This window comes from Diaphorina citri, unplaced genomic scaffold (genome assembly GCF_000475195.1).
Source record: "Diaphorina citri unplaced genomic scaffold, Diaci psyllid genome assembly version 1.1 scaffold554, whole genome shotgun sequence".
Lineage (NCBI taxonomy): Eukaryota > Metazoa > Arthropoda > Insecta > Hemiptera > Psyllidae > Diaphorina > Diaphorina citri.
In genome coordinates this window covers 297,739-322,878 of record NW_007377988.1, presented here as the reverse complement: position 1 = coordinate 322,878, position 25,140 = coordinate 297,739, and the positions used below count along the sequence as shown (strand labels likewise).

The 25,140-nt window shown below is 40.4% G+C and overlaps 1 protein-coding gene and 1 long non-coding RNA gene across 2 annotated transcripts; both read right to left on the bottom strand.

The window, feature by feature from the left end:
* Nucleotides 1-1,842: 1,842 nt before the first annotated feature.
* On the bottom strand, nucleotides 1,843-25,067 carry LOC103510044 (uridine-cytidine kinase-like 1). Its single transcript, XM_026824210.1, has 11 exons — nucleotides 24,785-25,067; nucleotides 22,583-22,779; nucleotides 19,230-19,375; nucleotides 18,025-18,150; nucleotides 17,463-17,582; nucleotides 16,447-16,569; nucleotides 15,614-15,775; nucleotides 14,660-14,749; nucleotides 3,779-4,007; nucleotides 3,149-3,205; nucleotides 1,843-2,472 (listed from the first exon to the last, which is right to left on the bottom strand). Exons 1-11 carry the CDS (start codon nucleotides 24,829-24,831, stop codon nucleotides 2,249-2,251), a joined length of 1,521 nt encoding a protein of 506 aa, XP_026680011.1. The 5' UTR covers nucleotides 24,832-25,067; the 3' UTR covers nucleotides 1,843-2,248.
* Nucleotides 4,112-12,008, bottom strand: LOC113467781. The gene is made up of 3 exons (XR_003391734.1): nucleotides 11,632-12,008; nucleotides 5,926-6,115; nucleotides 4,112-4,198 (listed from the first exon to the last, which is right to left on the bottom strand). It is a non-coding gene; the product is annotated as an uncharacterized LOC113467781 (long non-coding RNA).
* Nucleotides 25,068-25,140: the final 73 nt, after the last annotated feature.

The following is a 25,140-nucleotide window of genomic DNA, read 5'->3' as shown; positions in this document are numbered from 1 at the left end:
AGTATTTTTTTTTCTTCATTTTGTCAACTACCTATGGGAATCGAAACCGGGACCTTCTGCGGGGCAAGCGCATACATGACCAACCGGGATTCTAAACTCAATAAATCACAATAAGTGAGGACTGAGGAAATGGGGGACAGGGAGGGAGAGAAAAGCCTTATTTTATATTATTATGTGACTTTTTTTCGAGTCATCATACGAAATTTCTCTTTGGACTAGTTTGTACGTAATGGCGCCACCACACCCCCCTGCCAGTCCAAACTAGTTCAAAGAGAAATTTCGTATAATGACTAAAAAATATATATATAAAAAAAAATCACATAATAAAATACGGCTAATGTTAGAATCAGTCAATTCAAGTTTTGCCGGGAAAGTCACCCACTGCGCGGTGTCAACACAGTGAAATTTAATTCACACCTCGGCCGGCGGGCGAAAGTAAGGTAAAGAATCAGTCAATGTTGACGGGAGGGAGACGCTCTCTCGCGCCGGCTCACACCGGGCTTGCCTCTTTGGTTTCCACGCGGGACAGACCCCTTCCGGTGGCTTTTAATGCTTTCATAGATTCACCGGATATGGTGATCGCTGGCGTGGTCATTCTTCGGAAGAAAGTTCATCAGTCAATTTAATTTGGCGGGAGGGAGACGCTTTCTCGGGCGAGCTCAGACCGGGCTAGCCTTTTTGGTTTCCACGCGGGACAGACATCCGCTCCCGGTTGCTTTTATTCCCCTGTGATGGTGATCGCCGGCGCGGGCATTCCTTCGGAGGGAAGTTCATCAGTCAATTCGTTTTGGCGAGAGGGAGGCGCTCTCTCGCGCCAGCTCACACCGGGCCCGCCTCTTTGGTTTCCACGCGGGACAGACACCGGCTCCCGGCAGACACTTTCACAGATTCCCCGGTGATGGTGATCGCCGGCGCGGGCATTCCTTCGGAGGGAAGTTCATCAGTCAATTCGTTTTGGCGGGAGGGAGGCGCTCTCTCGGGCCAGCTCACACCGGGCTAGCTTCTTTGGTTTCCACGCGGGATGATGGTGATCGCCGGCGCGGGCATTCCTTCGGAGGGAAGTTCATCAGTCAATTCGTTTTGGCGGGAGGGAGGCGCTCTCTCGGGCCAACTCACACCGGGCTAGCTTCTTTGGTTTCCACGCGGGGCAGACAGCTCCCACCCGCGGTGGCTTTTATCGATCCCCCCGTCACGGTAATGGTAGGCTCGGTGCCGAAGTAGCGGTCACCAAAGTTCCCAATACCGGGGATAACGTAGAAGTTTTCGTTGATTTCCGGATCCACGGCCGAAGTGACGATCTTGACGTTCGGGAAAGCGTACGCAATACTGTGAATACCTGAGGACAGAAATTAATTCAATCAGTCTCAATCTCAAATTCTTAGTGGTAAAGCAGAGCTTTTTCACAACTTTTGTGGATATCACAGCACAGCATTACCAAGTCCCTCCTTTGTGCAATCAATTTCCATATTATCTTTTTACAATAATCAATAATCTTTTTACATTTTACACAGCATTACCAAGTCCCTCCTTTGCAATCAATTTCCATATTATCTTTTTACAATAATCAATAATCTTTTTACATTACCGCCACTGTTCGCTACTCTATTAAAGTAGCTCCTCAAATTGTCCTCACGAGGCTGAGTTCGCCCCGAACTGCAATTACGGAGCCGAAAAAACTTTGACCCCGCCGGGAATCGATCCCGGGACCTAAGGCGTGCAAGCCTAATGTGATACCCACTCGGCCACGGAGGATACATTTATTTTATTTTTATTATTATCCACGCGGGACAGACCCCTTCCGGTGGCTTTTAATGCTTTCATAGATTCACCGGATATGGTGATCGCTGGCGTGGTCATTCTTCGGAAGAAAGTTCATCAGTCAATTTAATTTGGCGGGAGGGAGACGCTTTCTCGGGCGAGCTCAGACCGGGCTAGCCTTTTTGGTTTCCACGCGGGACAGACATCCGCTCCCGGTTGCTTTTATTCCCCTGTGATGGTGATCGCCGGCGCGGGCATTCCTTCGGAGGGAAGTTCATCAGTCAATTCGTTTTGGCGAGAGGGAGGCGCTCTCTCGCGCCAGCTCACACCGGGCCCGCCTCTTTGGTTTCCACGCGGGACAGACCCCGGCTCCCGGCAGACACTTTCACAGATTCCCCGGTGATGGTGATCGCCGGCGCGGGCATTCCTTCGGAGGGAAGTTCATCAGTCAATTCGTTTTGGCGGGAGGGAGGCGCTCTCTCGGGCCAGCTCACACCGGGCTAGCTTCTTTGGTTTCCACGCGGGACAGACAGCTCCCACCCGCGGTGGCTTTTATCGATCCCCCCGTCACGGTAATGGTAGGCTCGGTGCCGAAGTAGCGGTCACCAAAGTTCCCAATACCGGGGATAACGTAGAAGTTTTCGTTGATTTCCGGATCCACGGCCGAAGTGACGATCTTGACGTTCGGGAAAGCGTACGCAATACTGTGAATACCTGAGGACAGAAATTAATTCAATCAGTCTCAATCTCAAATTCTTAGTGGTAAAGCAGAGCTTTTTCACAACTTTTGTGGATATCACAGCACAGCATTACCAAGTCCCTCCTTTGTGCAATCAATTTCCATATTATCTTTTTACAATAATCAATAATCTTTTTACATTTTACACAGCATTACCAAGTCCCTCCTTTGCAATCAATTTCCATATTATCTTTTTACAATAATCAATAATCTTTTTACATTACCGCCACTGTTCGCTACTCTATTAAAGTAGCTCCTCAAATTGTCCTCACGAGGCTGAGTTCGCCCCGAACTGCAATTACGGAGCCGAAAAACCTTTGACCCCGCCGGGAATCGATCCCGGGACCTAAGGCGTGCAAGCCTAATGTGATACCCACTCGGCCACGGAGGATGCATTTATTTATTTACATTTTTGTCGATGGTGGGATTCGAACCCGGGACCTTCTGCATGGCAAGCAAGCGCGTTACCACTGGACCAACCGTGCCCCCAATTATTTATTATCACTATTATCATTTAAGACGTTTGATAGAGGGTACTTTAACAACGGAGGTCCAGAAAAAAGCCATCCGGTCGAACCCGCGACCTAGCACTTACAAGGCAGACCCGCTACCCTCCAAGCTAGCTAGGCTGACTCAGATGTGATCTCTTACCTGATTCGGCACACGTTAATAATGACCAAAAAAGTTCGATATAGAATAGAATATACCCTGTTTATACTGCAAGAATGAGACCGAAGGGTCCCTTTACTCCCACAGATATGGGGAACTGTAACAAGTAACAACGTTAAAACGGAGGTCTTGTCCCGAAATCAAACCACCCATCAAACCGAGACCATCGGCCATCATACCAGGGTGTCCACAACGGACCCTAGAACCTCCTGCTGATTTAGATACTCTTGAAAATTTCGAGGTTAGAACTTTATTAAAAATGTATACGAAACCATCGACCATCGCAGGAAATAACGTCTATTAGATAGGGGACAGTCCGTAATCCACTCCAGTCAAGTGAAGACCATGTCCAGAAATATGTATGATATTGTACTTGACCATTATCTCAAACTAAACAAAGAACAAAGGGTCAATTTCTTCATTTTCTGCGAGGGTCAACGCTCCCCTGAGGACTCTTCTATTTATTAGAATGGTTTGTTTATTTTCTCTTGGGTCGGTAATAGTGGCTGCCAGGCGATGGTCGGTTATCCGTTGTGGATGCCTACTAACTAGGGTTTAAACCCCGATCCTTCCAACGCACCTATCTCAAGAACACGGAAGTAAGAACTGATTAGGCTGTCTGAAAACTTACTTTGAACGGCAACAGGGATAGTGCAAACTCAATCACAAGCCGTATCAGTCGTTTGGAATAGAAGATGAATTCGTCGCGCGACGTGTCCTTGTTGCGGATAAACGTGTGCAGGCCCTTGATCTGCGGGGTCTCGGGCAGGAGTGCCAGGGCCTCAGGGAGAGGCTGGCCCGCGTACGATTGCGCCAGGGTGGGCCGGAGCTTGAACCCGCGCTGAGGAAAATAGAGAGAAGAATTAACATAAGTACTAGAAATAGTACTAGTAATACGCGGGAGACTCGGGTTCGATTCCCGGCGGTGTGCAGGCCCTTGATCTGCGGGGTCTCGGGCAGGAGTGCCAGGGCCTCAGGGAGAGGCTGGCCCGCGTACGACTGCGCCAGGGTGGGTCGGAGCTTGAACCCGCGCTGAGGAAAATAGAGAGAAGAATTAACTTAAGTACTAGAAATTGTACTAGTAACGCCGGAGACCCGGGTTCGATTCCCGGCGGTGTGAAGGCCCTTGATCTAGGGGGTCTCGCACAGTAGTGCCAGGGCCTCGGGAAGAGGCTGGCCCGCGTACGATTGCGCGAGGGGGGGCCGGAGCTTTTTTTTTTTTTTTTTTTTTTTTTTTTTTTTTTTTTTAACATAATAAATACTCTTTATTTATGATACTTGTTATACATATACATAGATTATATTCTTAACAACAATAATAATAAAAATTAATAAATGAGGTAATTATGTAAAAATTAAAAAACCCGCGCTGAGGAACAGAGAGAGAAAAAATTACCAAAGTTTAAAAAAGGACTTTTGTTGTTGAAGAGGTTTGATAGAAGAAACTGTAACTGCTAAGGTCTTATCGTCCCGAAATGGAAGTTCAGGGTGAAATCCGCCCTGGGCGTGAATGGAACCCGCGGCCTAGCGCTTACAAGGCAGACGCGCTACCAACCAAGCTAACTACGCTAGCCTCTTGAGTGGAAGGTAACCATTGGGCAAGATTAGTTCAGGGTGAAATCCGCCCTGGGCGTGAATGGAACCCGCGGCCTAGCGCTTACAAGGCAGACGCGCTACCAACCAAGCTAACTACGCGGGCCTCTTGAGTGGAAGGTAACCATTGGGCAAGATTGACGCCAGAGGCGTTCTGCGAGAGGGAGGACAGGATAGGAGAAAGCCAGCCGTTCTAAGAACAAACTTTATTTGTTTAAGAAAAAGTTCGCCTAGGGTAGGAATCAAACCCGCATTCTAGAACTTACAGCTTACAAGGCAAGTACACTACCCTCTAAACAAAGTTATGCAAAGTATTTCATAATTTCCTTGTTTACATTAATCAGTTGCATAATAGCATTTTTTCTCTTATCAACATCAGCAGTTGCATAATTTCTTATGCAATATTACCATGAGTTTAGTAAATGATTGATAGGATGGTAGGTAACGTACCATGCTTTTAATACACGGATATGGAAAGTAAGGAAATAGGTGTCCAGAGGCGTTCTGCGAGAGGGAGGACAGGATAGGAGAAAGCCAGCCGTTCTAAGAACAAACTTTATTTGTTTAAGAAAAAGTTCGCCCAGGGTAGGAATCAAACCCGCATTCTAGCACTTACAGCTTACAAGGCAAGTACACTACCCTCTAAACAAATTAACAAGTTGAAGTGAAGTTGTGCAAAGTATTTCATAATTTCCTTGTTTACATTAATCAGTTGCATAATAGCATTTTTTCTCTTATCAACATCAGCAGTTGCATAATTTCTTATGCAATAATCATCAGTTTAGTACATGATTGATAGGATGATAGGTAACGTAGGTACTATGCTTTTAATACACGGATATGGAAAGTAAGGAAATAGGTGTAAGTAAAAAGGATTCAATTAGGGGCCCCACAGGCACGGGACGGGGGCCGCCCATTTTTTTTTCTTTTTTTTCTTTTTTAAGCAAGGTCTTCAGATGTAACATTATGCACCTACTATGTTCTTAAACCTATAAAATATACGAGACCTTGTTTAGACTGCTGGGGTAAAGGGACTTTTTATAGTCTCATTCGGGCAGGGTAAACAAGGTATACCTATTCTATTCTATCCCCCCTTGTCAATGGATCGAAAAAGGGGGCCCCCGAAAATATAGACGCCACTTCTAATAAATACTTATTCAACTTACCACAGAAAAAAAAGGAGAAAAAAACCTCTCTCCGCCTCTACTCGTCCCCTTTGTAAAAAATCCTTCAATTTTTTCCACAACTCAACAAGGGAGCAAAATATTGTAGGGGAGAACACAGAAATTACGAAACTGTTTTCACACTGTTCACATTAAACAAAACTAAAGAGGGAACTGGGTACCCATCCACGCACTCGACAAAAAATAGAATCAAGGTAAAAAAAAAGCGGTATAGAAATAAAAAATAGAGCAAACAAACTTAACAATATCTAAAACCGTTTAGGTAGTATAAACAAGGTATTATCTATTCTAAAACACAAGTTTGTACCTATTAGAAATCAGGACCAACGTTGGGATTTCGCTACAATTTATTAATTTATTTGCAAGATAAAATGTAGACAAAATTATTAGGAATATTTTTTCTTTTATTTTTTAATCTGCCTGAGAAACAAAACGGAATAAATCAATGGTACTTTATGTCACTACCTACTTTGCTCTCAGTTTATCATTACTTTGTTTATTTTAGTGGTATTATTTTTAAATCTAGGTAGGTATTTATCGAAGTATGTATTTACTTTCAACAATCTCAAGTTTTCTATTTTAACTTTCCTTATCCTAGAGGAAGGAAAGCTATGTAATCGGGTCAAATTTTCGATAGTCAGTTTTTAGTGAAAAAAACACGTTTTGAGGTCCCTAGAGCCTAAATTCAAAGTTTCAGCCATTGGTCCGTGTGTGTGTGTGTGTGTCTGTCTGTAAACAAAATATCTCGAGAACGGTAAGAGCTAAAGACTTGAAATTTGGTATGCAGCTGTCAAATGTGACAAGGATGCGACACGAAACTTTTGGTTAAGATCGATGCAACGCTTGGCGGTATTTTGGCCGCTTTTTGGCGGTTTTCGGTGTAATTCAATAATATCTCCGGAACGGTATGAGCTAGAGACTTGAAATATTGTATGTAGTCCACAAATGTGAAAAAAATGTAACACAAAACTTTTGGTTGAGAGAGGTGCTGCGGTTGGCGGTATTTTGACTGCTTTTTAGCGGTTTTCGACTGTTTTTTTTTTACGGTTTTCAGCTATACTGACTAAACGGTTAGAGATATTGCAAAAGTTACTATAGAACATAAAAATAAGCATCATTCATTAGGATAAGGAAAGTCGTGTGATGTTCACACCAGAAGATATCTTTTTGTATCTGCCATACACCGGGGTGATGGTCTCTAGCCATGTTTAGCAGGCTCGTCCTGAACCGCAGTCAACCATCGTGCGGACTTGTGCTTATTCATTAAAAGCAGTGAAAACCCTTTGAAAAACTCCCAGCTAGCTAGGCTGGTTAAGGTTAGCTGTTCTCCTCCCTGTTTATAGTCCCACAGCCAGACGCTAGTCTACTCTCTGTTTAACGTCCCCTAGCCAGACAAAACTGCTACATTAGTCTCATGTGGTCTGTGTCGCAGCATGCCCATAATGTCCATCGCATAGTATACCTCTCATTAGAAGAGACACAATACTTCCCATTCAGGTGCTGGGTTACCACGAGAACATGAGAAGGTAACGAGTTGAAATATTAGCAAACTTACCTCTAACACCTGAGGATTGTGAAAAGCCAGAATACCCTCAAATATAATCACATTGGCTCCGTACATGGGCTTGGTTCTCGTCTCCCGGGAGTGAGTCACGAAATTGTAGATAGGAACATCAACCTGGAACATAAATTCATTTGTTTCTTTTGAATAACGAGTTGACCATCCTTTGTATGGGAAAGAGTGGACTTTTTTTGTAGCCAAAACCAAATTTCAGCCCAAAAGCAATCACCCTAATCGTAAATTCATTTGTTTCTAATGAATAACGAGTTACCCTTTTGTACGGGAAAGAGTGGAGTTTTTTTGTAGCCAAAACCAAAAGTCAGCCCAAAAGCAATCACCTTAGGGCTGATTGAGCGCTGACGAAAAAAGATTATTAAAAGTTAAAGCAACCTCCGTAGCCGAGTGGGTATCACACTAGGCTTGCACGCCGCAGATCTCAGGTTCGATTCCCGGCGGGGCCGAGGTTTTTTTCGGCTCTGTGCTTGGAGTTCGGGGTGCACTCAGCCTCGTGAGGACAATTGAGTAGCTGCTTTAATCGAGTAGCGACCAGTAGCGGCATTACAAGTCAAAGAAACAAGCTATGATAAATATGATATTGCTTCTATTGCTTGAAGATGATGATAAATATGATGATGATTGAGTAAATGAAAGACTTGTGATACTGTGATACTCACAAAGTTGTGAAGAGACTATAGCTTCACCACAACCAGCCTAGCTAGCTGGGAGTTTTTCAAAGGGTTTTCACTGCTTTTAATGAATAAGCACAAGTCCGCACGATGGTTGACTGCGGTTCAGGACGAGCCTGCTAAACATGGCTAGAGACCATCACCCCGGTGTATGGCAGATACAAAAAGATATCTTCTCTTTAATCTGCCATCACCATTCGGCGAAAGCTAAAGCCGCTACAACAGCAATGTAGCAGTTGTTTCATTGCCACGAAATAAAAATGGCGGGGGAAAAAACTCGTAAAATTTGTAGCCAAAACCAAATGTCAGCCCAAAGCAATCACTCTAGTTAGGGCTGATTGAGAAGCTGACGAAAAACGCCGACCCCGTCTGTAGACGTGAAAAGGCGAAGAAGAAGACCTTTATGAATTAATTAATTTTATTAAACCGGGTATTTTTTGTTGGCAGCTTCTCGACATGAAAGTATTCGTGGACACGGATGCGGATGTGCGTCTAGCGCGCCGACTCAAGCGCGACATTCTAGCGCGCGGGCGCGACCTGGAGGGAGTTATCAAGCAGTACGTCAACATGGTCAAGCCAGCCTTCTCCACCTTCATAGCTCCGTCCATGGTGAGTTATCTTGGTTGGTGTAGCGGTCAAAACACTCCCCTGGCAATCAAGTGTACAGGCATGTGATGAGAAAATACGGAGAATATATTGAGAAAAGAGTGAGACAGATTCAAGTGGAAGGACGAAAAACGAGAGGCAGGCGAAGAAAAGGTGGGAACGTGTGAACAAAGATCTGGAAGAGAAGGGTTTACCAGAGGAAGATGTAAATAACCGAGGCAGGTGAAAGCTGCTATCAAAAATATGGTGTGAACATCACACGACTTTCCTTATCCTATTGAATGATGCTTATTTGAGTGTTCTTTTACCCTAACTTTTAAAATATCTCTAACCGTTTTGTCGCTATAGCAATCTGCCTTGTAAGCGCTAAGTCGTGGGTTCCATTCTCGTCCGCCACGGATTTTATCCTGCAGGGATATGGTTCGTTCTCGGAACGGCTGACTTTCTCCTATCCTATCCTCCTCTCTTCGAATTCAGGGTGGTAGAAACTCCATTGCCTCGGTGGTGTAGTGGTCAAGGCGCTCGCCTGGTAAACAGGAGGGCGTGGGTTCAATCCCAGCCGAGGTATGGAATACCTACCTCGGTGGTGTAGTGGTCAAGGCGCTCGCCTGGTAAACAGGAGGGCGTGGGTTCAATCCCAGCCGAGGTATAGAATTTTATCCTCAATATAATTTGATAATTTGACCACAATAATAGTAGTAGCCTACTGCTGGTGTAAAGGGACTTTTCAGTCCTATGCGAGCAGTATAAATAAGCACTATTATTATTGTTAGAGTTCCCTCTTTCCTCTTAAAGAGATCCCCACCAATCTTCTTAAAATAATAATGGTAATCAACTTTTTCCGCGCTGTTTCAGGTGGAGCCGTTTGTGATTGGGATATGCGGTGGTTCAGCCTCGGGAAAAACCACAGTGGCTACCAAGATCATCGAAAGTTTGAACGTTCCCTGGGTCACGCTGTTGAGTATGGATTCTTTCTATAGGGTAAGTTTGCTTTCCCCCCTCTTAAAACTTAAAATAAATGAAGAAAACGGAAAGAAAAGAGACAATTCTCATGGCCGGGTTCACAAAGTGAGTTTAAACTCGATTTAAGTTTCTCGGATTAAGCAATCTAGCAGAAAACCGCCAAAAAACGGTCGAAATCTGTCCAAAAGTGGTCAAAATACCGCCAAGCGCAGCAACCATCTCAACCAAACGTTTTATGTAGCATCCTTGTCACATTTGTGAACTACATACAAAATTTCAAGTCTCTAGCTCATACCGTTCCCGAGATATTGGATATTGTTGATTTACACCGAAAACCGCCAAAAAGCGGCAAAATACCGCCAAGTGTTGCTCCGATCTTAACCAAAATTTTCGTGTCGCATCCATGTCACATTTGACAGCTTCTACATACCAAATTTCAAGTCTCTAGCTCTTACCGTTCTCGAGATATTTTGTTTACAGACAGACAGACACACACACACACACACACACACACACGGACCAATGGCTGAAACTTTGGATTTAGGCTCGGACCTCAAAACGTGTTTTGGCACTAAAAACTGACCATCGAAATTTTGACCCGATTACATTACTTTCCTTCCTATAGGATAAGGAATTTTTGTCTGTTCCCAGGTCCATGCTGATATTATAGTTCCTAGAGGTGGCGAGAACTGCGTTGCCATCGATCTCATAGTACAACATATTCATTCTCAATTACAAGCCGTAAGTAACCTCTATTCTATCTGTTTTCTAACATTGGCGAAAAAATTACATAAGTAAATTGCCTTTGAACTGCATTCCAACTTTTTAACTTTGACCAACTTTTTTTCCGGCTAACTTTTTCCAATTTTTTTCTCAACAACCTAGAAATGTTTTTGCATTAATCTAGTGCAACTGTTTTGCTCATTTTTCTTGTCTTTTAGTGTGTACTAGGTTTTACCATATCTTAACATTTGTTTCGCAACCTTTACGACGAATTTATCTTCTATTCCAAACGACTGATACGGCTTGTGATTGAGTTTGCACTGTCCCTGTTGCCGTTCAAAGTAAGTTTTCAGACAGCCTAATTAGTTCTTACTTCCGTGTTCTTGAGATAGGTGCGTTGGAAGGATCAGGGTTTATGGCCGATGGTCTCGGTTTGATGGATGGTTTGATTTCGGGACAAGACCTCCGTTTTAACGTTGTTACTTGTTACAGTTCCCCATATCTGTGGAAGTAAAGGGACCCTTCGGTCTCATTCTTGCAGTATAAACAGGGTATATTCTATTCTACATCGAACTTTTTTGATATCTGTGGGAGTAAAGGGACCCTTCGGTCTCATTCTTGCAGTATAAACAGGGTATATTCTATTCTATATCGAACTTTTTTGGTCATTATTAACGTGTCTCTTTTGCTTTCTCTGTCAGGGTGTCTCGGTCGACATGCCGCAGGGTTACACGTATGAGGGCAAGCGGTGCGCGGTGTCCAAAATCTGCGGCGTGAGTATACTGCGCGCAGGGGAAACCATGGAACAGGCCGTGCATGACGTGTGTAAGGATATAAGGATTGGGAAGATCCTGATTCAGACCAACAAGGCTACGGATGAGCCTGAGCTGTACTATCTACGACTGCCCAAGGATATTAAGGATTACAAGGTAATTATTGGCCTAAACCTTAACTATTACTTAGATATCTTAATCTACTCGTATTTTATCTTTTCGTCATTTTTACTTTCTCTATTTTTCCCTATTCTTCCTTCAACTACATACTTTTTCCTCCTTCACTATTATTGTTCCTTATTGTAAAAGTTAGGGTAAAAGAACACTCAAATTAGCATCATTCAATAGGATAAGGAAAGTCGTGTGATGTTCACACCAGATTTTTTTTTAATCCGAGAACCAAATAAATCAATGTCACTTCTTGGCACTATTTTGCTCTCAGCACATTATTATTGCATTTATTTATTTAACTGTATTATTATTCACTCTTAGGTCATTGATACTGTATTTATTTACATATTTCACCGTATTATTACGTATTCAATCTATTTATTTATTTTTAACGGCACTTTTTGACACTACTTTTCTATCAGCTCATCATTACTGTCTTTATTTTATTAAAATATTAAATCTACTTATTTTTCTTTTATAAATCTATTTATTTTCAACAATTTCAACAAGCTCACTACATCCCGAGCAGTACAATTTCATTATAATACGAGCTCTGAACGAGCTATCGACATCAAAATAATAATAAATATATCAATGAGCGGCAAGACGCAAGACAACTGATAAGAAATGCGCGTGCGTTGACTGCGCACAGAGCATTGCGCTGATTGACATGATGGCCTTTCGGTCCTCGAGGGAAGCGCCAAACATACGGGATGGGCATGCTACGACACAGACCACATGCGTCTAATATAGCCTTCAGGAACATCGTGGTCCAGTAGTATTCTAATGGCCATCATAGCAGCAGCACCAGTGGCAACGGTAGCGTCCATCAGTAATACCTGCAATAAAACGTCACTCCTTTAGCAAGGGAAATTTCAGAGCCAGTGGATGGTTTAGTGGACTGTATAGTTCTAAGCTACTACAAATGCCACTAAAGGCCTTTTTACTAAAAAAATGATGAATTGAAAGCTCCCTACTAAAAATGACGACAAGACGAAATTCTAGGTTACAATCAATTGGAAATTCTTCACATTTTTTTTGTTTACTTATATTTTTCAAAATTTCAAAATGGTGTTCAGAACTGGCGGGAATTTGAATTGAGGTGGTGCGAATTCGAATTAAGGGCGCAAACAGCCAGAAATAAAGAAAAATAGTTAGACTAATGATAAAAAAAAAGTGTTTCACAGCCGTTTTTATTTCGTAGCAAATGCAGGAACATCGTGGTCCAGTAGTATTCTAATGGCCATCATAGCAGCAGCACCAGTGGCAACGGTAGCGTCCATCAGTAATACCTGGAATAAAACGTCACTCCTTTAGCAAGGGAAATTTCAGGCTGGTCCCTCAGCTCCCCAGGCTGGTCCCCCAAGTCCCCAGCCAGAAATAAAGAAAAATAGTTAGACTATTCTATTCTATTATGGGACTGGTTGCTCCTCTCCCAAGAGAGTATGCAATTAACACTGCGACCTCTGTAGATCTAATGATAAAAAAAAAGTGTTTCACAGCCGTTTTTATTTCGTAGCAAATAAAACAACTGCTACATTAGACGCGTGTGGTCTGTCTCGCAGCATGCCCATCCCGTAGTATGCCTCTCCTCAGATGGGCGAGAAGAGACATAATACTTCCCATTTAGGTGCTGGGTCAACACGAGAACACCAGAAAGTAACCCGTTGAAATATTTGTGATGGAAAAACGAGTGTAAATTTTCGTCAATGGTGATGGTGAGATTCGAATTAGAAAATGATCTAATTTAAAAAAAAAAAAAAAAAAAACATGCACGACTCGGAATAATAATGTCTGGTGCATTTTACATACTCGTTATATTATGGTCTTTCGTTCCTAAAGGCCCATTCTCACTTGTCGTGAGTTTCATCCGATTTTTTTTCGAATGTCCTGTAGACAATGTAATTTAAATGAGAGTGTTCCCACTACACACGACACGACTTTTTTTCCGACCGAGAAGTGGAAACTGGCCTCCAAGGTTCGCCACATTGAGTTTTGTTCCTAATCTGGTCCACTTGTAATGAAAGTGTTTAGAAGTGCACACAGAACTTTGAGACATGCATGATGCACGAGAGATATACATAGATACTCGTAGAAGCTGAACCACTCAAGCCGGTTTTTGTACGATGCAGACAGCAGACAAATGAAGAGGCGGACCTCGAATACTAAACCTCAAACCCACCTCCGTGGCCGAGTAGTCAAGAACACGGGCTCTCAACCTGGAGGTGCTGGGTTCGAATCCCGACCAGGGCGGAAATTTTCTAACCACACTTTTCCGATCTTGGACAGGCATGGATGTAAAAAGAATGAGCCTTGATGTGTTGCGAAAGTAGTGCTGAGGTACTTTTTTTTTCTCTTTTAAACCTCTCTTTCTTGCTCCGTGCACTTCAATTCTATCGAATTTCTTTCCCACAATCCTAGTTCTCGTTCTCGCTGGCCTCCAAGGTTCGCCACATTGAGTTTTGTTCCTAATCTGGTCCACTTGTAATGAAAGTGTTTAGAAGTGCACACAGAACTTTGAGACATGCATGATGCACGAGAGATATACATAGATACTCGTAGAAGCTGAACCACTCAAGCCGGTTTTTGTACGATGCAGACAGCAGACAAATGAAGAGGCGGACCTCGAATACTAAACCTCAAACCCACCTCCGTGGCCGAGTAGTCAAGAACACGGGCTCTCAACCTGGAGGTGCTGGGTTCGAATCCCGACCAGGGCGGAAATTTTCTAACCACACTTTTCCGATCTTGGACAGGCATGGATCATGGATGTAAAAAGAATTGATGTATTGCGAAAGTAGTGCTGAGGTACATTTTTTTTTTTCTCTTTTAAACCTCTCTTTCTTGCTCCGTGCACTTCAATTCTATCGAATTTCTTTCCCACAAATCTAGTTCTCGTTCTCATCTCTAATCTCCACGTAAACATGCCACTCCTGTACCTTCTTAAGTCTAGTACGCACTGGAAACATTTGTTTCGCAGCAGTTGTGCAAAGGTTGCGAAACAAATGTTAAGATATTGTAAAACCTAGTACACACTAAAAGACAAGAAAAATGAGCAAAACAGTTGCTAGACTGATGCAAAAACATTTCTAGGTTGTTGAGAAGAAAATTGGAAAAAGTTAGCCAGAAAAAAAAAGTTGGTCAAAGTTAAAAAGTTGGAATGCAGTTCAAAGGCAATTCTTATGTAATTTTTTCGCCAATGTTAGAAAGCAGATAGAATAGAGGTTACTTACGGCTTGTAATTGAGAATGAATATGTTGTACTATGAGATCGATGGCTACGCAGTTCTCGCCACCTCTAGGAACTATAATATCAGCGTGGACCTTGCAACAGACAAAAACACAGCCATTGTTAAGATAGAAAAAAGGAATTTTAATTGTGTTAAGCGTTAAGCTTGTTATACACTACGCTGATTTTCATGTTGTTTTCAAATGCTCGGAGTTGACTATTAGGTCATTTTCCCTACGCTAAATTGTATGACTTGACTTGGACTCGAACCACCAGCCTCCAGATTCAAAGTCCACCGTGCTAACGACTATACCACTGAGATTGGTTTGTTAAGATAGAGGGGGGCTTTGAACAGGGAGGATACCAGCCTGAAAGTTTTCTTGATAAAGAAATATCAAAGGTTGAGTGTGAAGAACATCCACTTTTTTTTGCAAAACCAAATGTCAGCTAAAAGCAAGCAATCACCTTAGGGCTGATTGAGAGACTGACGAAAAACGCTGACCCCGTCTGTACACGGGAAAAGGCGAGGAAGACAGACTAGTCCAGTGGTAAGCGCTTGCTTACCATGCAAAAGATTCTGGGTTAGGTGCGAATCATATATGGAATAGTAGGAACCTAATGAACGTGGTAAAAATGTGCAGTGATGGTTGGGTGGAAGAGCTTCCTGTGTGAGAATTCTGCCAACTTCTTCGTGGCATTTTCCCACCCAGGTGGGGTCGGCGTTTTTTGATAGCAGCTTTCACCTGCCTCGGTTATTTACATCTTCCTCTGGTAAACCCTTCTCTTCCAGATCTTTGTTCACACATTCCCACCTTTTCTTCGCCTGCCTCTCGTGTTTCGTCCTTCCACTTGAATCCGTCTCACTCTCTTCTCAATATATTCTCCATATCTCATCACATGCCTGTACCCTTGATTGCCAGGGGAGTGTTTTGACCGCTACACCAACCAAGATAACTCACCATGGACGGAGCTATGAAGGTGGAGAAGGCTGGCTTGACCATGTTGACGTACTGCTTGATAACTCCCTCCAGGTCGCGCCCGCGCGCTAGAATGTCGCGCTTGAGTCGGCGCGCTAGACGCACATCCGCATCCGTGTCCACGAATACTTTCATGTCGAGAAGCTGCCAACAAAAAATACCCGGTTTAATAAAATTAATTAATTCATAAAGGTCTTCTTCTTCGCCTTTTCACGTCTACAGACGGGGTCGGCGTTTTTCGTCAGCTTCTCAATCAGCCCTAACTAGAGTGATTGCTTTGGGCTGACATTTGGTTTTGGCTACAAATTTTACGAGTTTTTTCCCCCGCCATTTTTATTTCGTGGCAATGAAACAACTGCTACATTGCTGTTGTAGCGGCTTTAGCTTTCGCCGAATGGTGATGGCAGATTAAAGAGAAGATATCTTTTTGTATCTGCCATACACCGGGGTGATGGTCTCTAGCCATGTTTAGCAGGCTCGTCCTGAACCGCAGTCAACCATCGTGCGGACTTGTGCTTATTCATTAAAAGCAGTGAAAACCCTTTGAAAAACTCCCAGCTAGCTAGGCTGGTTAAGGTTAGCTGTTCTCCTCCCTGTTTATAGTCCCACAGCCAGACGCTAGTCTACTCTCTGTTTAACGTCCCCTAGCCAGACAAAACTGCTACATTAGTCTCATGTGGTCTGTGTCGCAGCATGCCCATAATGTCCATCGCATAGTATACCTCTCATTAGAAGAGACACAATACTTCCCATTCAGGTGCTGGGTTACCACGAGAACATGAGAAGGTAACGAGTTGAAATATTAGCAAACTTACCTCTAACACCTGAGGATTGTGAAAAGCCAGAATACCCTCAAATATAATCACATTGGCTCCGTACATGGGCTTGGTTCTCGTCTCCCGGGAGTGAGTCACGAAATTGTAGATAGGAACATCAACCTGGAACATAAATTCATTTGTTTCTTTTGAATAACGAGTTGACCATCCTTTGTATGGGAAAGAGTGGACTTTTTTTGTAGCCAAAACCAAATTTCAGCCCAAAAGCAATCACCCTAATCGTAAATTCATTTGTTTCTAATGAATAACGAGTTACCCTTTTGTACGGGAAAGAGTGGAGTTTTTTTGTAGCCAAAACCAAAAGTCAGCCCAAAAGCAATCACCTTAGGGCTGATTGAGCGCTGACGAAAAAAGATTATTAAAAGTTAAAGCAACCTCCGTAGCCGAGTGGGTATCACACTAGGCTTGCACGCCGCAGATCTCAGGTTCGATTCCCGGCGGGGCCGAGGTTTTTTTCGGCTCTGTGCTTGGAGTTCGGGGTGCACTCAGCCTCGTGAGGACAATTGAGTAGCTGCTTTAATCGAGTAGCGACCAGTAGCGGCATTACAAGTCAAAGAAACAAGCTATGATAAATATGATATTGCTTCTATTGCTTGAAGATGATGATAAATATGATGATGATTGAGTAAATGAAAGACTTGTACCTAATACTGTGATACCCACAAAGTTGTGAGAAAGCTCTCTGCTTTAACACAAAGATACCATGATTTGATTGAATTTGATTCATTCCCTATGTCCAGGGTACGGTTTTATTTGTCCATTTTGGTAGGTAACACTTTAAATTTCCTTTCATTTGTTCAATGTTCAAAAAATGGTCTGGTTCGAGAGCATACCCGAATTTAGGCTTTTTTTTTTTTTTTTTTTTTTTTTTATTTTTTTTTTTTTTTTTTTTTTTTTTTTTTTTTTTTTGAAAACAACAACAACATGTGGGAGAATGACCTAATGGCCAAGTTCCCGACATTTGAAAACAACATTTAAGGTTAAATTCCACTCACCTTCTTCCCCTCTTTCAACCTCTGCAGTGTGGGTAGGAGAAGTTCAAAATCAAACGCATCCGGATGATCAAAGTTATATTCATTTTGGGCCGCCTTCTTGTGTTGCTCTTCATTTAAAACCTGGAAAAAAAAAATAATAGGTAAAATGAAATAGATATTCGTTAATAATAATAGACCTAAAATCCCTTACTTTGACAAAAATTGAACCTCCCTCTGTTTAACAGGCGAGCGTCTTGACCACTATACCACCAAGGCAGGTTAAAAGTAACAATATCTACATAGGTTGTGGGCAAGTCTGTTCTCTCAGTAGTCCCCAAATTTGGTCTCAATGAAGTTCAGTTTGTACCAGAGGCCTGGTCCACAAGTTCAAGTTAAACTTTTGGATTAAGCAATCTAATTGGATGATTTTTTTTTTCTTAACCAATTACTTAGATTGATTAATCCGAGAAACTTACTTAAATCGAGTTTAAACTCACTTTGTGAACCCGGCCATGAGAATTGTCTCTTTCTTTCCGTTTTCTTAATTTATTTTAAGTTTGAAGAGGGGGGAAAGCAAACTTACCCTATAGAAAGAATCCATACTCAACAGCGTGACCCAGGGTACGTTCAAACTTTCGATGATCTTGGTAGCCACTGTGGTTTTTCCCGAGGCTGAACCACCGCATATCCCAATCACAAACGGCTCCACCTGAAGCAGCGCGGAAAAAGTTGATTACTATTTTTATTTTAAGAAGATTGGTAGGGATCTGTTTAAGAGGATAGAGGGAACTCTAACAATAATAATAGTGCTTATTTATACTGCTCGCATAGGACTGAAAAGTCCCTTTACTCCAGCAGTAGGCTACTACTATTATTGTGGTCAAATTATCAAATTATATTGAGGATAAAATTCTATACCTCGGCTGGGATTGAACCCACGCCCTCCTGTTTACCAGGCGAGCACCTTGATCACTACACCACCGAGGCAATGGAGTTTCTACCACCCTGAATTCGAAGAGAAGGAGGATAGGATAGGAGAAAGCTAGCCATTCCGAAAACGAACCTCACCTATTGAGGTTGAAGTTAGCCTCGGGCGGGAATCGAACCCGCAACCTAGCCAACTAGGCTGGCATAAACAAGGTTTTATTTACACATTTGTAAACTATACCTAGGAAATACAGAAGACCTTGTTTAGACTGCGGGAGTAAAGGGACTTTTTTGGTCTCATTCGAGCAGGATAAACAAGGTATATTCTATTCTATTATTCATTATTATAAGAGGATTGGTGTTTGATAGAGTGAACTCCAACAATGGAGGTTTTGTCGTCCCGAAATCGAAGAGAGGAGGATAGGATAGGAGAAAGTCGCCGTTCCGAGAACGAACCATATCCCTGCAGGATAAAATCCGTGGCGGACGAGAATGGAACCCACGACTTAGCGCTTACAAGGCAGATGCGCTACCTTCCAAGCCAACTAGGCTGGCAATCGGCTGGACTTTTCTAAACTCTACCTAGGAAATTATAAGATCTTGTTTGGACTCTGGGAGTAAAGGGACTTTTCAGTCTCATTCTGGCAGGATAAACAAAGTCAATCATATTTTTTCAGCCAACTAGGCTGGCAATCGGCTGGACTTTTCTAAACTCTACCTAGGAAATTATAAGATCTTGTTTGGACTCTGGGAGTAAAGGGACATTTCAGTCTCATTCTGGCAGGATAAACAACGTCAATCATATTTTTTTCCCCTTAGGCTTTATTTTTTGGGGCTTTATTTATCTAGCCTTTAGATTACCTGTTCGCCAGCCTTGTTATACCAGGGCGGTCTGCCGGCCGTGTATATGGTCCGTGTCTTGCTCTGCAGAATGGACTCGGCACTCAGCTTCTTAGTCGAGGACTTGCCCGTCTTCGACATGGAGGTGGTACGCTGACGAGACGAATAATAATAATAATAATAATAATAATAATAATAATAATAATAATAATAATAATAATAATAATAATAATAATAATAATAATAATAATAATAATAATAATAATAATAATAATAATAATAATAATAATAATAATAATAATAATAATAATAATAATAATAATAATAATAATAATAATAATAATAATAATAATAATAATAATAATAATAATAATAATAATAATAATAATAATAATAATAATAATAATAATAATAATAATAATAATAATAATAATAATAATAATAATAATAATAATAATAATAATAATAATAATAATAATAATAATAATAATAATAATAATAATAATAATAATAATAATAATAATAATAATAATAATAATAATAATAATAATAATAATAATAATAATAATAATAATAATAATAATAATAATAATAATAATAATAATAATAATAATAATAATAATAATAATAATAATAATAATAATAATAATAATAATAATAATAATAATAATAATAATAATAATAATAATAATAATAATAATAATAATAATAATAATAATAATAATAATAATAATAATAATAATAATAATAATAATAATAATAATAATAATAATAATAATAATAATAATAATAATAATAATAATAATAATAATAATAATAATAATAATAATAATAATAATAATAATAATAATAATAATAATAATAATAATAATAATAATAATAATAATAATAATAATAATAATAATAATAATAATAATAATAATAATAATAATAATAATAATAATAATAATAATAATAATAATAATAATAATAATAATAATAATAATAATAATAATAATAATAATAATAATAATAATAATAATAATAATAATAATAATAATAATAATAATAATAATAATAATAATAATAATAATAATAATAATAATAATAATAATAATAATAATAATAATAATAATAATAATAATAATAATAATAATAATAATAATAATAATAATAATAATAATAATAATAATAATAATAATAATAATAATAATAATAATAATAATAATAATAATAATAATAATAATAATAATAATTAAAAAAACGTACAATTTTTATAACCATCAATTCAAAAGAAAAATTTGCAGACTACAGCAGCGAAAAACACCATGATTTTTTTATAAGTTTTTTAACCATCAATTTATCACCCTTTAAAATATTATTCATTAAATGTTGGACACCCTGTATAAGCCTACAGAAACCCTAAAGAAAGAAAAGCCCAAATGTGTTGACCTCAATGACATTGGTTTAATTTCTCCACAACAAACACACACTGTATAATTGGGCTCTTTTCAGTCTCCTCCTAGCCAGGAACGTATCTAAGATTTTGTCAAGGGGGAGGGGGAGAGGGGGAGAGAGGGAGGGAGAGAGAGAGCAAAAACAATGAATGGAGCAGTTGCAAATGGGTAAAAATTAATAATAATCCAAACTGAGGTCATAACTCCAAAAAGTAACTTTACTTAAAAGGTCGAAAATTCAATTTTTAACTGCTGTTCTAATGAAAAAGTTCAAAGAGTTGTGACGTCAGATTTCACGTCAAAATGCGCAGAAACGCTTGCGCACAAACAAAGCGGGAGTCATAAATTATGACGTCATCGCCTACGGGAGCGTATACCGTGACGTCAAAGTTCACGATTTACCGATATTTTTTAAATCGATTTATCTCGGGCTCTAGAAGTCATAGAAGAAAAAGAAAAATTCCGTTGGTCCTCATTTTTTCTGCTCTATGACTTTGCAATATCACCCAAGTAAGTGCAACTGATCTATTGATGTAGGGGAGTTGATGCTCCAAATTTTTGGAGTCTGGCCTACAGTAAAGGGGGAAAAAGGGCTCAAGGATGGCCCCTTGTCCCCCCCCCCAAATACAGCCCTGATCCTAGCACTACAAAACGAGGCATGATAACATTGTAAACAAGGCTTTATTCCATTGACAAATAAATTGTATGTCTCTCCGAATATTTTCTTATCTTGTTTGAGTCAAACAGGTGACCCCTGTTTTCACATGCAAGACACTTGCACGTGACAAAGAATATAAGTAGAGCAATTAAAAAATATGAGTTCTCAGTTCTCATAGCTTATTAGAATCAGAGAATCACAGTGGTGTGTCATCAATGGCAGCTAGGGGAGCACAACTTCCTTTCTTCTAGGTTTGATAACATTGTAAACAAGACCCACCCCATTTGGTAGGGGAGCACAACTTCCTTTCTTCTAGGTTTGATAACATTGTAAACAAGACCCACCCCATTTGGTACTTCTTCTTCTTCTTCTTCTTCTTCTTCTTCTCCTCTTCCATGTACAGATGAGGTCAGCGTTTTTCATCAGCCTCTCAATCAGCCCTAACTAGCCTCCTCACACCAAAGCCAAAATTCAAGTTTTACTAACAATGGCAGCTAGGGGAGCACAACTTCCTTTCTTCTAGGTTTGATAACATTGTAAACAAGACCCACCCCATTTGGTACTTCTTCTTCTCCTCTTCACCGTTTTCTATGTACAGATGAGGTCAGCGTTTTTCATCAGCCTCTCAATCAGCCCTAACTAGCCTCCTCACGCCAAAGCCAAAATTCAAGTTTTACTAGCTTAAAGCCCAAGGTCCACACACAAGGACCTTAAAATTATATTGCTAAATGCCCAAACCATTTTTGAACTTCTCCTCGGTAAACTGTGGACCATGGAGGTACTATTTTAAATACGATATTTTTCAGTGAAGTGAAGCCAATTTATATGTTGTTTTTGTTTTATCCACAAGAGGAGAACATGTGTTTTCAATTCCGGGCTTTTACCAATATTTTATGTCCACGGGCGTGGACCTTGGGCATAAGTTCAAAAATAGTCTGGGCTTTTTCAAAATTCTGGGCTTTTACCGATATTTTTTTTATGTCCATGGGCGTGCACCTTGGGCGTTAACCAAGAAGAAGTTCAAAAATAGTCTGGGCTTTTAGAAAAATAAATTTTGTGTCCACAAGTGTGGACCTTGGGTGTGAGGAGGCTAGGGTGATTGCTTTGGGCTGGCATTTAGTTTTGGCTGCAATTTTTTTTGGTTTTGGGATGCCCTTCACACTCAACCTTTGCCATTTCTTTAGCAGGGGAAATTCAGGCTGGTATACCTACTCCCTGTTTACAGAACAAAATTTTAAAATAAAGGAAAAATCCAATTTAGGGTTCCCTGAGTTAATTTTTTTCCAAGGCTAAGCAAGATTCAAAGCTTGGTGTACTTAGTAGAACTGCTAGTAAATCATACTCACTTCCAGCAGCACTAGTTGGTCTGGATGGTGGAGGTGTTGGGTGGATGAGAGACATTCGGTAGTTGTAGTCATCGAGATTCTCATCTTCCTCTGGGATGTCACGGAAAAACACATGTTCATCATATCCGTCACTAAAAAAAAAAGCTGCTAAGTATGTTGCTACTAACAAACTCAAGTTATCAAATAATTAGGTACCCACTATTTTTCTTCTCTCTTCTGCAATCATGTGGAAAACAACACTTTGAATTTACAGCATAATTTCTCAGCAACAACTTAACGTTAACAATTTAAATAAAAAGAAATGGATAAAGAATGTTCTTTGTTTCAAAAAAAAAAAAAAAAAAAGGTCTCTTCAACTGCATTTTAAATGGGGAAAAAATGTAAACAAACATTGGTTCCCCAGTCTCCTACATTCATAGTAGTTTGTGAAGAGTTCAGGAATCTCTGGAACACATTTCTATTAAATAGGGGATAGGATATAAGAAAGCCATGTGTTTACAAACTTACCTACTCTGTTTAAGATCAAGTTTCCTATGGAATGGAAATGAATCCATGACCAAGCTCTTACAAGGCTGATGTGCTACCTTCCAAGCTAAGTAACTAGGCCAGTGGCTTGGTAAATTTAAATATGATGATCCCAAATAATAAAAAAAAAAAAAAAAAAGGTCTCTTCAACTGCATTTTAAATGGGGAAAAAATGTAAACAAACATTGGTTCCCCAGTCTCCTACATTCGTAGTAGTTTGTGAAGAGTTCAGGAATCTCTGGAACACATTTCTATTAAATAGGGGATAGGATATAAGAAAGTCAGGTGTTTACAAACTTACCTACTCTGTTTAAGATCAAGTTTCCTATGGAATGGAAATGAATCCATGACCAAGCACTTACAAGGCTGATGTGCTACCTTCCAAGCTAAGTAACTAGGCCAGTGGCTTGGTAAATTTAAATGTGATGATCCCAAATAAATTGATAGCCATTAGGATGGACTCTTTTGGACAAATGCACTTAGGTAATGTGATGATCCCAAATAAATTGATAGCCATTAGGATGGACTCTTTTGGACAAATGCACTGACTTAAATACCAATGAAATGATTTAACTCACTTTAAGGCCAGCCAAACACTATGAGGTAGACCATGACAGGTACACCTGATTGTGTGTGTTCTCATCAGGTAGGTATCAGGTAGACCTGACAGACACATCTTTTCAGCAGTACCTGTCAGGTCTACTTGATAGTGTGTGCTCTTCAGATGTCAGATATTGCCTGATCAGGTGTACCTGTCAGGTCTACCTGATAGTGAGTGGCTGACCTAACATGGGTCAGCAGTCACATGTTCAAGTGGTTGTTAACATATGAGTATTCTTGAAGGCTGTTGGGGCATAATCCAAGACTCGCCGAGATAGTATATATTACAGTCACTTCCCCGGGGTTACTAGCAACATCCACCGGCCATACCGCCACGATCCGGTTTCTTGTCAATTGTCACGCGGTCAGGGGCCTCCAGAGGGTCGCGGCCGGAGGTCTTGTCGTAGATCGCAGTGGCCAATTCAATGAAAGCCTTCTCAATGTTGATGTTCGCTTTGGCCGAGGTCTCCATGAATCGCACTCCGTACTCGCGGGCTATCGCTTCGCCGCGGTGTTTGCAGACCCAGCTATTAACAACCTGTGGCTATGAAAAGAAAAAATAGCCAATTAAGCAATGTGAGTCAAATTTCACATCAGTGTCATCACAACAGCAGACCCAGCTATTAACAACCTGTGGCTATGAAAAGAAAAAATAGCCAATTAAGCAATGTGAGTCAAATTTCACATCAGTGTCATCATCATCATCATCACAACAGCAGTCTGGCATGATGACCAATGATTTTTCATTTATGGTGAAGTGCACTGGTTGTAGGTTTGACATGCAAAATCTGTCCAATATGCATATTTTACCACCTATGCAAGTAGGATGTACGTAGGTAGATAATATTTGTCACCAACCAGGAAAGGAAATGATTGTCCAACCAAGCAAAACTTAATTGGGAAGATAAAACGAGGTCATGGCTGGAATGGAAAACACATTTTGTGTTGGTTCGCAAGGAAAACGTGACAAAAGAAAAGATGAAAGAGTCACCTCTTTCTTCGGAATCTTACCTATCTGAGCTGGCAGAACTGGGGGGATCAAATCCTGTGGCAGCCATTTGACGAAGGGAACGCGAAAAAAGCTTGCACTTTTATGTCAATCGCATCTAAGGAGTAACGAAAAAAAAGGAAAAAACTCTGCAAAAAGTAGGTAATTCGCAAGTGTAACAATTTTTTCGGAAGGACTTGGGAACTCTCTGCAGTTTAAATACTAGCTGGTTGCTGAAGAAAGAATGGAAATTCGAAAGCCAAGGAAAAAGGAAAAATTTCGGAAACTTCCACAGCTTGCAGACGTGAGTTGAGAGTTGAGTTGAATTTTCAAACTCAAATCTCGAATCTCGATTTCTCTTGCAGTACATTTTTTACAA